This window comes from Marmota marmota, unplaced genomic scaffold (assembly GCF_001458135.2).
Source record: "Marmota marmota marmota unplaced genomic scaffold, marMar, whole genome shotgun sequence".
Lineage (NCBI taxonomy): Eukaryota > Metazoa > Chordata > Mammalia > Rodentia > Sciuridae > Marmota > Marmota marmota.
In genome coordinates, this window is record NW_026000174.1 from 58,495,693 (window position 1) to 58,512,977 (window position 17,285).

The 17,285-nt window shown below is 33.9% G+C and overlaps 1 protein-coding gene and 1 pseudogene across 1 annotated transcript; both read left to right on the plus strand.

Annotated features, from left to right (window-relative positions):
- The first annotated feature begins 11,805 nt into the window (after positions 1–11,805).
- On the plus strand, positions 11,806–12,667 carry LOC107159264 (annotated as a pseudogene).
- A 351-nt stretch (positions 12,668–13,018) lies between these two features.
- Positions 13,019–13,802, plus strand: LOC107135314 (olfactory receptor 5I1-like). The gene is given in 2 exon segments (XM_015477200.1): positions 13,019–13,183; positions 13,185–13,802. Coding segments are annotated over 2 exon segments (783 nt in total).
- Positions 13,803–17,285: the final 3,483 nt, after the last annotated feature.

The following is a 17,285-nucleotide window of genomic DNA, read 5'->3' on the forward strand; positions in this document are numbered from 1 at the left end:
TTTATTTATTCAATTAACGATTATTCCTGTCCTTGGACATTTGGCTCCCTGTGTGCAGGAATTAACGTATGGTTTCACTAACATTTTCAGTCATAAAACAATAGCTGGCTAAGAGTACTAACAAAGCAATAAATTAATGGACTGATTGATGATGGTATAAAGAACATGAATATATATATATATATACATATATATATATATATAATATCATTTAAAATTGATTCCTAGACTAGTATAAAAATGAGAACTTTAGAACAATGTTTTCTAAGATTTAATGTACGCTAGTGTGTTATATTTCTTGAAAATGTGGATTGAGTATTTTCATAAAAAAGTGCTAGATAAGTGTTTATATTTTAAAATATAAAGTAAAAGCTCTGTTAGTGAAATGAAAAAAAGCAACAGTAAATATCAGATCTGAATATATTTTTAACAAGAAAAATCTTTGGATAACACCATATATCCTGTGCACATAATAAATTAAACATGAAATAAGTTGTTTGCTTTTATTATTTTGGAATATATCATCAGTAAATAGTGAACATTATTCCACTGATACAGCATTTAGTTGCAAATTTACTTCTAATTAAATCATAGACGTTCTTGCTATTTTAAGACAATTAGCAAACCGAAAAAGCCACTGTTTTTGTTTCAGCATAATATAATTGGTTAAGCCTGAGAAAGTTTTCAATCACTGCTTCCAAATTCTCAGAATATTTTCAAGAGTAGAACTTGAAGTACCTGAAGGAGTTGAATTGATATGACTTTGAAGTGAAAGTAATGTTGAACTTAAGCTCAGAAATAGACTTAGAGGTACATAAAATAATTTTAAAAGGAAAGCATGCAATTGCTATCTTAGTATTACCCCAGAAAGGCAGGAAGGACATTAAATATGTTTCTGTAATTTATAAAGTAAGTACTATGACAGTGACAGGGCTACAAACTTAATCTTACTTAATCATAAACTTTCTTCTGGCATGGGCAAGTTGAACAGGAGAAGGATGATAGCCAGAAGCTTAAGCACCTGCTCAAGGTGTTGTCCTACCTTATTTCCTGGTTGTGAATACAAGGAGATCCATGGCAGGGCAGCGCTTAATTTATCATTTTGATTGTTTGCAAAATTATCAAATTCATTGCATTAGCATTAGTAAGATTTTGGTTGCCTGTCTATCTTGGCCATAGGTAGACAATGTGACTTTGTGTAACAATGTAAGTTATCTTAATCAACACCACAACAAGGGCAAAAATATCTTATGGTTTCTGTATTTAATAAATTATCTCTATCTACCACCTATCTATCTATTTGTCATTCCATGTGTAATTCCTTGGAGAGAATGACATTTAGTGGATAAACAGCAAACTTTATAAAATGACGATTATGTATAATGGAAATATTTTAAATGCTTTATAACCATTTGTCAGCAAAACCATTAACAAAATTATAATGGAGCTACTATCATTATCATCTTGTTCTTATGAAAGGCAAACTAGAGAATCTGAGATCGACAAATGTGATAAAAGGATTGGCATTAAAGATCCTGACCCCAAAACCTCATGATACATTGGCTTTCCATAAACAAGTTTCTTATCAACTTCATATCTGGGGCAAAAACACTGCTGCTTAGGGTAAAATACCAAGGTCATTGAACCAGTAGTCAGTAGATTTGATACAAGTTCAAGTGTTCCCCAGCGAAAGCCCATGAGAGCAAGCAAGAGGGTGGTCATAACATGAACAGTGTGACCACTCTGAGACAGGCAGAGGTTCCTGGAGTGGCTGAAGGGAAGAAGAAAAGGTTTCTCTGTTTCCTAAGAAAGAAGGGCATTTTCTCTTAGGAGCTTCCAACTGGTCATTTCTTTTGATAGCCTAAAAATTCTGTGTAGAGACAGGATACAGGGAAGGGAAGATACAGGATGGGAAATGCGGGGAGGAAAGTGGAGCTTGAACTCTTGTTTTAAAAGGAAATTAACAAAAATATATAATCAAGCTACTAGATTCAGTAAATTCCTCTCATATGTAAAACAGTTTTATGGAATAAAAGTATCAAGTAGGCAGTCATGTGTGTTTTCTTATCTGTGACCAAAGGAGTCTTTAAGCAAAGATATGTTGCATCCCTGGACAACCTGGATCAGAGTGACACAGAGGAATGCTCTTACAGACACAATATTGAGTAGGAAAAAATACAATTTCTCAATTGGCTACAAATCAGTGGTTCTTGTTCTCAGAGCTGCTGGGATGAAACCAGGGTCTCATGCATGCTCAGCACTGAGCACTACCCCTTCCACTGAGCACTACCCCTACCACCTGAAGTACCCAAGCCCAACTTTTGCCCCATGAAAGCAAGGTATAATCATTACAGAAGCCACTCACCAAGATAGGAGCTGTTTCCAACTGTCTAAGTGAATAATTTCACCAGCAGGACTAAGGACTTTTATATGAATTCTCCTGTTCCTTGGGGACCTAATAATTAAAATATTCCAAACAAGTTTATTTCCAAGGGACTCTTTGGGTTTGTTAATAGTTATATTCATTGTAATTTTTTTAAATACACATTGGTAATTATAGTACAAATGCTATCAGTGTTAATTTGAAGAGATAATTTTCATTCCCACTAATATTGGGGTTGTTTTTAATAGCACTTGTAAACTGAAAAATGACCCTAGAGTTGTGCTAGTTCTTTGCAAATAGTTCACATATTTAAAACTGTATCTCATCTATATAGGTAGATAGATAGATGTGTGTGTGTGTGTGTGTGTGTGTGTGTATCTGTCTATCTATATACACACAAGTAATAACAATCATAAATATTTATGCCCCAAACAATGGAGCATCTATATACAACAAACACACCCTTCCCAATTTCAAGAATCAAATAGACCATAGCACAATAAAATGGGGGACTTTGACACACCTCTCTCATCACTGGATGAATCTTCCAAACAAAAACAAAATAACAAAGCTGTGGAACTAAAAAACACAACTAATAATTTAACAGTCACATGTAGACTATTTCATCAATAACTGAATAGGGTTTTCTTCTCAGCAGCATATAGATTTTTATAAAATAGAACATATCTTAGACCAAAAAAAAAACAAAAAACAAAAAAACAAAACTCTTAGCAAATACCAAAAAAAAAAAAAAAAAAATAGAGACTATCTTGCATTCTATCAGATCATAACAGAACAAAATTAGAAATCAATAAAAAAACAAAAATTAGAAGCTACAATAACACACCTGGATACTAAATAATAAACTATTGAATAAGTAATAGTTAGCAGAAGAAATCAGGGATGAAATTTTAAAAAAATACTTAGAAGTAAATGTGAAGAACAACACAACATATCAAAATCTCTGGAACAATATTAAGTTGGTTGTAATAGGAAAGTTCATTGCATTGAGCACATTCATTAAAATAATAGAAAGTCATCAAATAAATAACCTAACTTTACACCTCAAAGCCCTGGAAAAAGAAGAACAAATCAATAACAAAAGCAGTAGAAGAAGAAAATCATTAAAATAAGAAATGAAATCAATGAGATTAAAACAAAAGAATAAAAAATTCAAAAAAAATCAATAAAACAAAAATTTGGTTCTTTGAAAATATTAATAAAGTTGATAAATCCTTAGCCATCTTTAAGAAACAAAAAAAATTCTAAAATTTGTGGTGAAAAATGAAAGATCATCATGGACACTACTGAAATACAAACAACAATCAGAAATTATTCTGAAAATGTACACTCCAATAAAATAAAAAATCTTGAAGATATCAACAAATTTATAGAGACATGACCTTACCCAGATTGAATCAGGGGGATATAGAAAATTTAAACAGATAAATTTCAAGCAATAAAATTAATGATGTCATCAAAAGCCTACCAACAAAGTAAAGGCCAAGATCATATAGATTCATATCAGAATTCTACAAGACCTTCAAAGAAGAGCTACCACCTATTCTTTTTAAATTATTTCATGAAATAAAAAAGAAAGGAACTCTTCCAAACTCATCCTATGAAGCTAGTATTACCCTGATACCAAAACCGAACAAAGACACATCAAGGAAAGAAATCTTCAGATCAATATTCCTGATAATCATAGATGCAAAAATTCTTAATAAAATCCTGACTAATTGCATACAAAACATATTAAAATTATTGTGCATCATAATCAAGTGGGGTTCATCCCAGGGATGCAAGATTGGTTCAATATATGGAAATCAATAAACAAAATTGACCACATCAATAGGCTTAAAAACAAGAATTACATAATTATTTCAATAAATGCACAAAAAGCATTTGACAAAATACAGCAGTGCTTTATGTTTATAGCAGTAGTAAAACTAAGTATAGAAGGAACATACCTGAACATTATAAAACCTATATACAACAAAGTCAAGTCCCACATCATTCTAAATGCAGAAAAACTTGAAGCATTTTCTATAAACACTGGAACAAGACAAGGATGCTCCTTTCATCCCTTCTATTCAATAAAGTTCTTGAAACTTTAGCCAAAGCAATTAGGCAAAAGAAAGAAAGTAAAGGATATGATAGGAAAAGGAGAGCTCAAAGTGTCCCTATTAGGGGATAACATGATTCTACATTTAGAAGAACCAAAAAACTCAGCCTGAAAACCTCTAAAACTCATGCATAAATTCAGCAACGTAGTAGAATAAAAAATTAACACCCATTAATCAATTGCATTCCTATACAGCAATGATGAATTAGCTAAAAGAGAAATCATGAAAACTATCCTATTCACAATAGCCTCAAAAAATACTTGGGATTCAATCTACCAAAAAAGGTGAAAGACCTCTACAATGAAAACTACAGAACACTAAAAAAAGAAATTGAAAAACTTAGATGATGAAAAGATCTCCTGTGTTCTTGTATAGACAAAATGAATATTGTCAAAATTGCCATACTTCCAAAAATGCTATACAGATGTAATGTGATTCCTATTAAAATTCCAGTGATGTTCTTCAGAGAAATGAAAATAAGAGTCATAAAATTTATTTGAATAAATTATTTAAAAAACTCGATGGATTCTATTATCAGTACTGAAAATTAATATTTTTGTTGTGTTGAGGAGGAAGACCCATAGAGTCCTATGTAGACTATTTATAAGCAGATGTTTTCTGAGAGAAAGAAGAATAGTGATAATCTAACACTGTAATACTTGATCTATAAGAATGTGTGGGTGAGATCCAAAGTTCTATAGATATGGGAAAAAAAGCCCATCATCCCAGAAGCTGTAGCATTGTCTCTACAAGAAAACAAAATGAAATAAACTATACACTTTCAAAACCTTCTTAATTTCTGTGACATTGCATTATACTTTATTGGGGTTCTAAATTTGACTGACACAGTAACAAAGAGAGAGAAAAAGGAGAATTGAAGGGAATCTTTCATTGAGATAATTATACACATTGGTCCAGTGTACAGATTAGCACAATTTTTAGGAATATAGATATAGTGAAAAACATTTTTTCTTTTATTTTTAAGTTATAAATGACAGTAGAGTATATTTGAACAGATTTTTTAATACAAGGTCAGCTGGTGTATAGTAACTATGATATTGGTGACTTTTATTTGAGAAGGAAGTGAAGGTGATATTACTCTACCACCTATGATGGTATATTTTCTGATATCAGCAAATACCACTGAATTTTGTAGGCAACTAAGAGGTTTCTCTTGTTTATTGACTGTAACTAACATATTATATACATAATTACATACCCTTTGTTGTTTCTATAAATATAAAACAAAAAAAAATTATAAACCTAACCCTATACAGAGGATGTGAAAATATGCATTAGTTTATTGTTTCATTGAAACTTTTAAAAAATTAATAATAATAAGGGCTACATTCCAAATATCACTGAGAACTGAGACTTTCTATAACACCCCACCAGGAAATTGAAACCACACAGTAAAGTTTGCATTGTCCTGACCTTGTTAATCCTTTAGGATCCTTTAATTTTTCCAAGAGATTCATGCAAATGCTTCAACTGCCCATTGCAGAAATTCCCTGAACAATCCATGGCCTCTTCAATGGAATACATTAGTGAAAGTTTCTTCCTTAGAGTCTTTAAATGCTTTGCCTCAAAATCTTTTTTTTTTTGCTGTTTCCACCTCCTTGGACTGTTCTATTTTTACTCTCCACCTGAAGCCCAGTTTCCTCTTATTAAAAGAGCTTTTTTTTTTTTTCCACTTACCTCCTCTCTCTCTAGAAACTGACAAAGCTTTTGTGGGGTGATATTCTCCCTTATCAGCAAAAACAAACAAACAAACAAAGCAAAAACTAAACAAAACTGAAGCTTTGACTGATCAAATCTTTACTTCGATAATATTAGGGGAGTCAATTTTTGCATCATATATATAAACTCATCAGTATGCATTAGAATGAATATAATTCAGGGTTTAAAGACTCAGACCTGAGCTGAGGATCTGCCAATGTCTCTGCAGGTGCTACAGTCACAATCTCACAATCATGAGTGTGGGTGAGAGAACAGAACATGGACTTACTGAGTGTTTGAGGAAGTTACACAGTATGGGACTGTTTAAAGTGGAGATGTGAGGACCCTGGAATGCATGAATGAGTTCCTATTCAAGATATGCTAAACTTCAAATTTTACAATAAACTGACATCACTGCAAAACCTCATACAAATGAAGTGGAATACTCTTGTTTTACTAAGGACAAAAGGATCTGCAAATGGATTGAAGGTTTGAGTAAAAAAGAAAAGTGTAAAAGCTTGAGGGAATTATCGCTTGACACTGGCAACTCTTAACCACATTTCTTAGAGAAGGCCTGCTAATCTGGGTGCCTCTCACAGTAAAGAATACAGACATAATGCTTCCTGGAGCACTGCGGCTATGGTCAGAGTGGTTAGCAGAACTTTTCGTAATTGCACATGATTAGAGTTCCACAAGTGGAGATCGGTGGGACCTCAAATGCACAGTGACGTTGCTTCCACAACCTTCTCAATATTAATGCCATAAACCAGACGTCTCTGGAAGCATGACAGTGGAGATTCTCACACTATTCCTACTGAAAAGACAAAGATCTCAAGCTCATATGTGAAAGCCAGAATGGCTATGCTCTATAAGTAGGGATACTGCCTTTTGCCAAGGCAAGAAAGATCCTGTTCTAATCAGTTGCTGATGCGATTGAGTTATCAGTCTAAATTTTATCAGAGGAAGGATCTAGCCCTCTTTAATAAAAGAAATCATCTGGAAAATCTTTCTTTGTAGTCAACACATAACATATAATAATTACTAAATGTAAAATTAAAGAGAATAGGCAAGAGCTACGGCCAATAAACAAGAAAATAAATACTAAAAATCCAATGCATGTTGACACACAATTTGAGTTGGCAAACAGATTATAAAATAACTATAATATTTTATTTTCTCCACATAATTTATTGGCACATTATAGTTGGACATAATGATGAGATTTGTTGTTTCATATTCATACATACCCACAACATAATATAATTTGGTCAATATCACTCCCTGTAACCCCCCCACCTCCCACTCCTCAATCCTCACTTTTGGTCCCTTTCCTCTACTGATTTCCCTTTCATTTCCCTGAGATCTGTTCCCACATTTCTTTTCCTTTTTTCCTCCCTAGCTTCCATATCTGAAGGAAACAGACAACCCTTGACCTTTTGAGTTTGGTTGGGGATGTAACTCAGTTTGTAGAGTACTTTCAATCCTTAATACCTCCAAAAAATGAAACAAAAATAAAAATATAGAAAATAATATTTAAAAAATATTTTTAGAAAGATTTGGATAATGACAAAAAGTGTGGGGTCATTCACCATGGAATTAAGCTGTAGTAAAAAATCAAATGGAGGTGGTAAACACAGTCTTAGAATGGCCAGCTCATTGAATGAATTTAATAGTACTATTAGCATACAGGGAATTGGGTGGAAACAAAGGATTACCATGAGACTTTGAGGAAAAAAAATTGGAACATGCAACTAATTTGATGTAGAAGGTTGTCAGAAAAAAATATAATTCTATCCAATTACATAGAATGTCCAACCTGAACCAACCTTAAGAAATTAGTCTCTATTATGCTAAGTGAAATAAACCAGACTCCAAAAGTCAAAGGTACAATATTTTCTCTGACATATGGGAAAAAAGTACAAAATAAAGGGAGAAAAAGAGAGAAATGAAAAAAAAAGTGGGAGGATTGAAGTGGAGGGAGGTGGGACAGGATACGGGAAGAAAAGTGGAATAAATCTGAACTAATTTTTCTATGTATATTTATGAATATACCACAGTGTTGAATATCACCAACATGTACATCCACAAGAAACTAATTAATTTTTATAATTAAATATATATATATATATATCAGAATGATTAGTAGAGGGAAGGGAAGGGAAGAGGGGATGAGGAAGTACTGGAGACTAAATTACAGCAAATTATAATCCATGTTTTTATAATTATGTGAAAATGAACCTTAATCTTACATATAACTAAAATACAAATAAATAAATTTAAAAAAAAGAAAGAAGTCTGACCAGGAAAATGCTCTTTCTTTCACATTGGTTCTGCTTGGCAAGGAGGGATTGCAAAGTGGTTTCCTTTGGCACTGTGTTCTTACCTGTTCTACACAGTAGATGGCGCCAGAGACAAACAGGTCGTCACCTAATTAGAGATAAGCCAGTCAGTCTCAAACCTTCAGTTTTCTTAGAGGGCTTTGGTATATTCAGAGTCTCATATTGGGGTTGAGTGGTGTTGTTTCTCACTGTGTGTGTGTGTGTGTGTGTGTGTGTGTGTGTTTATATACACATTAATATTTTAATGTTTATTTTCTGTAGAGAAATACTTCTTTCACTAATAGCTTGATATCACTTCTCTTAGCCATAATACTCTGGTCCTCATATTCCAGTAAGCCATTGTCAAATAAAAAGCCCTGATTCTTACGTCCCCAATGTTGGTATCAATATTCTTATATGTTGAGATAATTTTAAGATAGATAATCTAAAATATAATTGAATTAAAGCCAACCTCATCTTCAGGTGGCAGGTGGAGCCAGACTCCACTGTCTGGGGAGATGTGCATGAAATCTAGTACAGGACTTTGTGTCACAGTCCAGTACCAAGCCCGCCATGGTGAGCCTTAGGACCTGGTATAATCTTGGGGCTTTAAACAGCCAGAGCTCAGAGAAGGGGCCTGTAGACTGGATCCAGCATCAGGGAGAGATGGGACTACCTGAAATTCAGCCTGAATTGGACCTGAGCCATCGCCTGCCTGCCTCTTTGAGACAGTGCAAATCTCTACTACTATGAGATTCAGGCTTGATCCAGCTTAGTGACAGCTTTGGTGGCCAAGGGACTGCTTCCTCCAAACATTCTCCAAATCAGGCAACACAGGCCTCACTAGGCCTTTGCTTAAAACAAGTTTCCAACACCAGAGAGAATCATAAGCCAATGATATAATCTCTTGACTTAAATCATCACTAGCTGTTGGTAAGGCCTTGGTGAACATCTGAGACTGTCATGTTGTTGTGGCCATGAGACTCAGATATGACTCAGCTTACTCTCAGCCTAGGGGGCTAAGGAACTGTTGTCACAAATGTCATTTCAAACTCAGGAAACATAGCCTGGTACATGATCCTTTTCATTAGATGTAGGTCATCATCGTAAACAGAAGACTTTGCCCTGGAACTTAGCATTGGAATGTAGAGATATAACCCCGGGCAGAACCTAAGGAGGCCCATCCCCTAGCCTACTTGTGGGTGAAGACTCTGAGATAGCTTCATTGCCAAGGGCAGACTTGTAGCCCTTGTATGATCAGGCTTCTATTAAGCTAGTATAATATATGGCTGTTTAAACTGTCTTGGGTCACAAGTCTACATCAGTAGTTGGCAGCCCATAGAATTGTGGACCTTGGTCTTATCTCAGTATTGCGCTTATTATGGGACCAAATAATTTATTTATGTGCAGTGCGTAATCCAGCTTAGTAATATTGGTGGTCTCAGGTGCAACATAGGAGCCTGGGAATGGTCCTTTCATCCCCAGGTTCTTCCTAGAGCCAGGAAGACTTCATCAGTGCCTGATTACTGGCTATTAACTGTGGACAAGGCATCTCAACTTATTTCAGACCCAGTGGGAAGTTTGGCAGTAAGACTTTGTAGGTAATTATTTGGTATTTTCTGCATAATACACCAACAGTATGTTTGGGATTACCTAGGTTTAGATTGACTTCTAGTACAGAAGCAATGACCACATATACCAATGGCACACCAACAGTTACTCCAGGTCAAACATGAAAGTGGGCCATAGTCACAGCTCAAATAACAAAAGTGGCTCTGTGTATGTGTATTATTTTAACACTATAAATTTAATTCACACTTTTCATACTGACATAGATCAATTAAATGATCAATGTCAAGAGTTAAAACTCAAACTTTACTGAAGACATGGATGCATTCACAGGGGAAAATAAAGAGCCATAAATATAATTAATCATACTTACCTCTGTATAATGGGAAACCCTGATGGAAGTAGCTTAGAGAATAATTAGCTTCAGAGGTAATGACAAACATTATATATATATATATATATATATATATATATATATATATACACACACACACACACACACACACACATATCACATACCTATCACACACCGAAGGACATTGCTTCTCTTAGAAAAGTTTCTGAATTTCCAAATTTTTAAATTAAGGATAAAACAACCCTTACCTTTTGGGAAAATAAATGAGAGCTTTGTAAATAAATTATTTAAGCCAGCTTATTTTGTTTATTAAATTTTGAAATCTATTGCTCAAAATGAATATTTTCTACTCAAAACCAAAAGACGTTCACTGAATGTATTACTATTCACAAAATAATGTTTAATTATTTTGTTATAATCTGGGTTCATAAGCAACCCTTAACTCATTTGATTATTGTATAGAAACATTAAAAAATTTAAGGATGTTATTTCGTTTTATTTTTTAAGTTGAGAGATAATTGCTGTATCATATTACAAGTAACAATATGTTTGATTTCAACTTAATAGGGCCACTTACCTTAGTTACCTGAAAGGTGGGAAACCCACAAATATCCATCCCCTTTTTCCAATTTTTGTGGTAAAATCAAATTTGTGGTAGAATCATAATATGCTTCCTGAAAAAAAAATCAATAATATCTATTTTATGTCTAATTAATTACTAAAGAGAACATTGATTACCAACAGTAGAATATAACATTTTTACTGGTTAGTGCTATGCTCAATGCATATAGAACTAAAACAATAATTTTTTAAACCAATGATGATTTTGAGAAAGGTCATAATTGTATGTTTTTGTGTCTTTGTGAATGTTTATACAAATCACAAAATTACAAAATTATTTGTTTCTCTATCTTGCAGGCTAGTCTTTGTATAGTTGGTGTTTATTCCATACTTAGATTTCATGAAGTAAGGAAGGCAAAGTCCCAAAAATAAAAACCATGAGGAAAGTACTATACCTCTTTAATGATATCTAGTTCTCAACTTTTCTCAACTGCTATTTTAGTTTTTTTTCTACTTTTTTTCTCCAAATAGATAAGATGTTATTTTAAGAGTGAAGCATGACTAGATATTTTTTCTAAGGATAAAAAAAAAATATTAGAGTTGGAATCATTGTTCTTTCATTACAGACAATCCATGGATATGCAGACTAATTATATATATATATATATATATATATATATATATATAGATAGATAGCTAGCTAGCTATACACACACACACACTCACAACGTTATAGGGGTCTTTTTTAAGTTTGCACAAAACAAAAGAAAATGGATGAGAGAGATTCCTCCTTGCCTGAGTTCATTTACACTGGCATTAACATTATCCACACTTATCATATCTCTGCTTGCTTATTTCATTAATCTTCCTGGAAATCTTGGAATAATCATGCTGATTATAGTGGATTCCCAACTTCACACACCAATATATTTTTTCCTTTGTCACCTTTCTTCTTGTGACCTCTGCTATTCTGCAGCAACTGGGTGCTAGGTGCCAATTGGAATATTTGATGAAAATAAGTTAATTATCTTTTATGATTGTACTTTACAGTACTTTACCTCATGGATCCTTGCAGATTCTGAGTGCCCAGTGACAGTGGTGATGGCCTATGGTAGGTATGAAACCATCAGCAATAGACATAGACTGTAGGTCTTCCCCCTGCTCATGGCTGGGTTTTACCTGGTGAAAATGGCAGATGCTTTGATGCGTAAAACATTGACAGTCTAACGATGTTAATCATTTCTTCCTTGATATTTCTTCTCTATTATACGATCTTGCTCAGATACAAATCAATGAGTTAAATGTATTCACCATTTTGGGATTTATTGAGCTGAGTACCATTTATGAAGTGCTTGTCTCGTATTACTACATCATCTCTTTAGCCTTAAAGATCTGCAGTGCTGAGGGGAGGCTCAAACTTTTCTCCACCTGTGCCTCCTACTTAACTGCTGTTACAGTTTTCCAGGGCAATATCCTCTTCATGTATTTCCAGCCAAGTTCTTCCTGCTGTGTAGAACAAGACAAAATAATCTCGTTATTTTACATCCTTGTGATTCTCATGCTGAACCCTCTGAGTAATAGTCTGTGGAACAAGAAAGGAGCCCTTCAAAGATTGAAAAATAAAAGGTGGATTTAAATATTTTCATTATGTGTGCATATGCACCTTTTAATAGTTGTGTGTTTTTCTGCAAAATTATATTGCATGGTACAGAAGAAACAAAGTTGTGTCACATTGTTTAATTCACTAAAATATTTCTGCAAAAGCTAATCATTAGAAAATTTTGCAGGTATCCAAACATTACTTGTCATGAATTAATACATGTGAAAAAAATTATGATGCTTTCAATAGTTCCACAGTTTTATTGTTGATTCTTCCACTCAATTCAATTACTATATGATTTATTTAGTGTTTAGTAACTGCCTTTTAATACATTTAGTTTCTTTGTATTTCATGCTAAATCTAATACCTTATTTACCAGTGAATGTAATGTATTTCTTCCTCAGAAACCTGTCCTTTGTTGACCTTTGCTATTCCTTAGTGACTGTGCTTTCTAGAAAGCTAGAATACATACATGATTTCCTCTCAGTAAACAAATCTATTTCCTACTATGGGTGTGCCCTGAAGTTTTATTTCTTCTGCACTTTTGCAGATACTGAATACTGAATACTTTATCTTGGCTGCCATGGCATATGACCGCTATGTGGCCATCTGCAACCCTTTACTGTACACAGTTGTGATGTCACGGGGCATCTGTATTAGGTTAATTGTCTTGTCCTACATTGGAGGCAACCTGAGCTCTCTATTTCACACATCCTTTGCCTTTATTCTGAACTACTGTGACAAAAATGTCATTAACCACTTTTTCTATGACCTCCCTCCCCTGCTTAAGCTCTCCTGCACAAACACATCAATTAATGAGTGGCTCCTCTCCACATATAGCAGCTCAGTGGAAATTATCTGCTTCATCATCATCATCACCTCCTACTATTTCATCCTTCTTTCAGTCTTAAAGATCCACTCTGCTGGTGGGAGGAAGAAAACCTTCTCTACCTGTGCCTCTCACCCGACTTCTGTGGTCGTCTACCAGGGGACTCTTCTCTGCATTTACTTCCGTCCCAGTTCTGTGTATGCTCCCAACACTAATAAAATTACCTCGGTGTTCTACACCATTATCATCCCAGTGCTGAACCCATTGATTTACAGTTTGAGAAATAAAGATGTAAAAGATGCAGAGAAGAAAGCTCTACAATCCAAGATAAATTCTTCATGAGAAATAATATTTCAATTTTCACCTAATTCCTCAATTAGTAACTCTAACTTGGCACAGCAACCTTAACAGCAGCACACAACTACTTGTACAACAGGCTTTTATCACGTTTGCTTTTTCACAGAATCAAAGTCATTTTATAATCCCACAATAAAAGTATATATTAAAAAGTAGCAGCTGAACAATAGTTGCTCTTCAATAGGTTTTTGGTTACAGTCTTAGGATATGTGTTAAAATGGATTGGGTCAGGTTATCTTAAGGAATATAGTAAATATCTCAGAAAAAAATGTGAGTACATATGTGTGCAGAATATCTCAGATGTGTGGATTTCTGGGTAAGAGAAGAAGCCAGATTGCCTAGGTTTATATGTTAAGTCTGCACCTTGATAATGAATGTTGCATTGAAAAGGTTACTGTACTTTTCTCTGCCTCAGTTCATTTGTCTGCAAATGAGAGAGAATACTTTTACCTATATCATTGATTTTCATGACCTATAGTGTTAATACATTTAGGTGCTAAGAATAATATTCATATTGTTTTACCAGTGAATGATTTTTATTATATATATTTGTATTTCACATTAGTTAGAAGGCACATTTTATAATAAAATGTGTGATAGTATCATTTGTAAAAAAAATTTTAAAAATACTTTTATAAAGTAGATTTTAGTAACTTAATAATATTCTATACTTAGTTTATGTCTGCATATGTTAGAAACTTGTCTGAATAGCAGCTAGAGCAATAGAGGTAAACTATAATGGAAAATAATTGTTTTATCCCTATCTAATATTTTTATCATGCCACGTATTCCTGAAAGTATGGAACATTCTTCTTTGGCATTTCAGATACAGTCTAAGCCATTAGTTTTATAATAGTGTCAATCTATGTCTACTTGGGGTGATCATTTCAGTGCTTTGGAGGATGTGTATCCTTGAAAAATGTAGTTTAGAGACCAGAACATTTTGCTGTACATAAATATTATTCTGTGATAATAAACATCTACAAACTTTGATCTGGTAGTGCCAGTGTAAAAGTACATTTACATCAATATTCTCTTTGTTACAGCCAGAATCATGTTCATGTCAGTTTTAAAATTCTCTAAGCAGCTTTTCTTGATACTTCTGACCGACAGCTTTTCTCATCATCTCTGGTGCTTTACTTGGTAGGAAGAGACTACACGCATGCAAAACTACACAAGCAAACTGAACAATTTAATCCTGAATTTTATTTCAGATTTATTCAATCAAGTTTATAATCATACAGACCATGATAGATGTAGGGTTTCTAAACATGGCTTTTCATTCCATTTAAGTATTTTACATATTTAAGCATCTATTAGTGATAATATCTACATTGGGTAGATTAAAGTTGCAAATTAAATTCTTACATTTGCTATGATACTTCCATTTGGTAGTCAATAATTATATCACAGATATTATATCATCTTTCAGAAAACATGATTATTTCTATGTAAGGGAATAGTAAAAGTTAGAATGCGCCCCTGGTCCTTAGAGTTCCTCAGGTGATTCCAATGTACAAGCTGGAGCAGCACTTAGAGAAACCCTGGCTCAGCTTGGCCTGCTTACCACACACCCTGAGGGCTGCAGTCTTCTGGTATGTTTCCTGGAATCCTGCCCTCCTCATTATACAGGGAGCCTGCTGTATTTCTTCATCAATGGCAGGTGCTTGCTGAATTCCCGCGGCTGTAATGCAGCTAGCAAAGCTGAAATTATATTTTTGATCCAACACAGTCATCATTTTCAGAAGCTGACCACCTACCTACAATATGATTAAATCCTTCCTGAAGCATCTTAACTGAAGTGAGTGTGGTCCCTGAACTGGTATCCAAAGGAACTTACTCTGCATTTCATTGGCAGCAGAAACTTGTAAGTATTATGGGGTTAGAAGTTTTATGTTGAAGTCTCATGTAATTTCCTCTTTTAACTAATCCAACCTAGAAGTTGTTTGGATAAATGTAGCTCTCAGTCATGAACATATTGAAAATTATACGAAGAAGAATACAGCTCTTTCAGAGTGCTTGTTCATGAACATATATTTAATCATATTTAATTTAATTTTCAAGTAAAACCAATTACAAAAGTATGCTTACTTCAAACAGATGTACACATAAAACTGAATAAAGAGGATATGTAGAATTTTACATGCCATCTGATCAATCTGGGGTGATTGAGAATTTTTCTGTCGAAATGGCACAGAAACTTTGTACCCTGTGGCTTATCAAACTGTTGAGTTAGACGTGTAATTACCTGTTTCACTCTTCTTGCTAAGAATTCCTTTGGTTATTCTGGGACTCTTATTTTTCCAGATGAATTTTATGATTGCTTTTCCTATTTCCAGGAGGAAAGTCATTTCAATTTTAATTGGAATTGCATGAAATCTCTATAGTACTTTTGGTATTATGGCCATTTTGACAATATTATTCTGTCTATTCAATATCAAGGTAGATCTTTCCGTCTTCTAAGGTCTTCTTTAAATTCATTTTTTAGTGTTCTGTAGTTTTCATTGTAGATGTCTTTCACTGATTCTCAATTTTATTTATTTATTTATTTATTTGAGGCTATTATAAATGGGTTAGTTCTGCTAGTTCCTCTTTTGTAGGGTTTGTCACTGATGTACAGAAATGCCTTTGATTTATGGGTGTTGGTTTGAATTCACAGAGCATTTTAATTATGAACCCCTTCTCTGTCATTTCTTCTGATGTGCTGGCCAATGATTCTAATAATGTAATATCTTGATTTGTTTGGGTGCTTTCTTCCTTTATCTTTTCATGTTGATCATGTGTCTTCACTTTTTATCACTGTAGTTCCAAGTTGTTATCATTTTTACCCTATAGGCTTATTGTGCCCCTGAAGGGTTCCAATACCTCTCCTTTGAGGGGAAGGACAATGTTAACAGATCACAATATAAACCATATACAATATAGATATAACCTACTAGTTTGCTGAATTCATTTATTAGTTCTATAAATTTTCCGGTGGAATTTTTTGGATCCTCTAGGTATAGAATAATGTTGTTGGCAAATAGTGATAGTTTGAGTTTTTCTTTTCCTATCTGTATCCCTTTAATTTCTTTCATCTGTCAAACTGCTCTGACTAGAGATTCAAGACCTATATTAAATAGAAATGGTGAAAGAGGGTATCTCTGTCTTGTTCCTGTTTTTAGAGAGAATGCTTTTAATTTTTCTCCATTTAGAATTATGTTGGGGGCTGAGGTTGTGGCTCAGTGGTAGAGTGCTCTCTTAGCATGCACGAGGCACTGTGTTCAATCCTCAGCACCATATAAATGTAAAATAAAGATATTGTGTCCATCTAAAACTAAAGAATAAATATTTTTAAAAAAAGATTTATGTTGGCCTCGAGCTTAGCATATTGGACCTTAAACTATACTACAGAGCAACAATAAGAAAAAACAGCATGATATTGAAACCAAAATAGACTGGTAAACCAATGGCACAGAATAGAGGTCA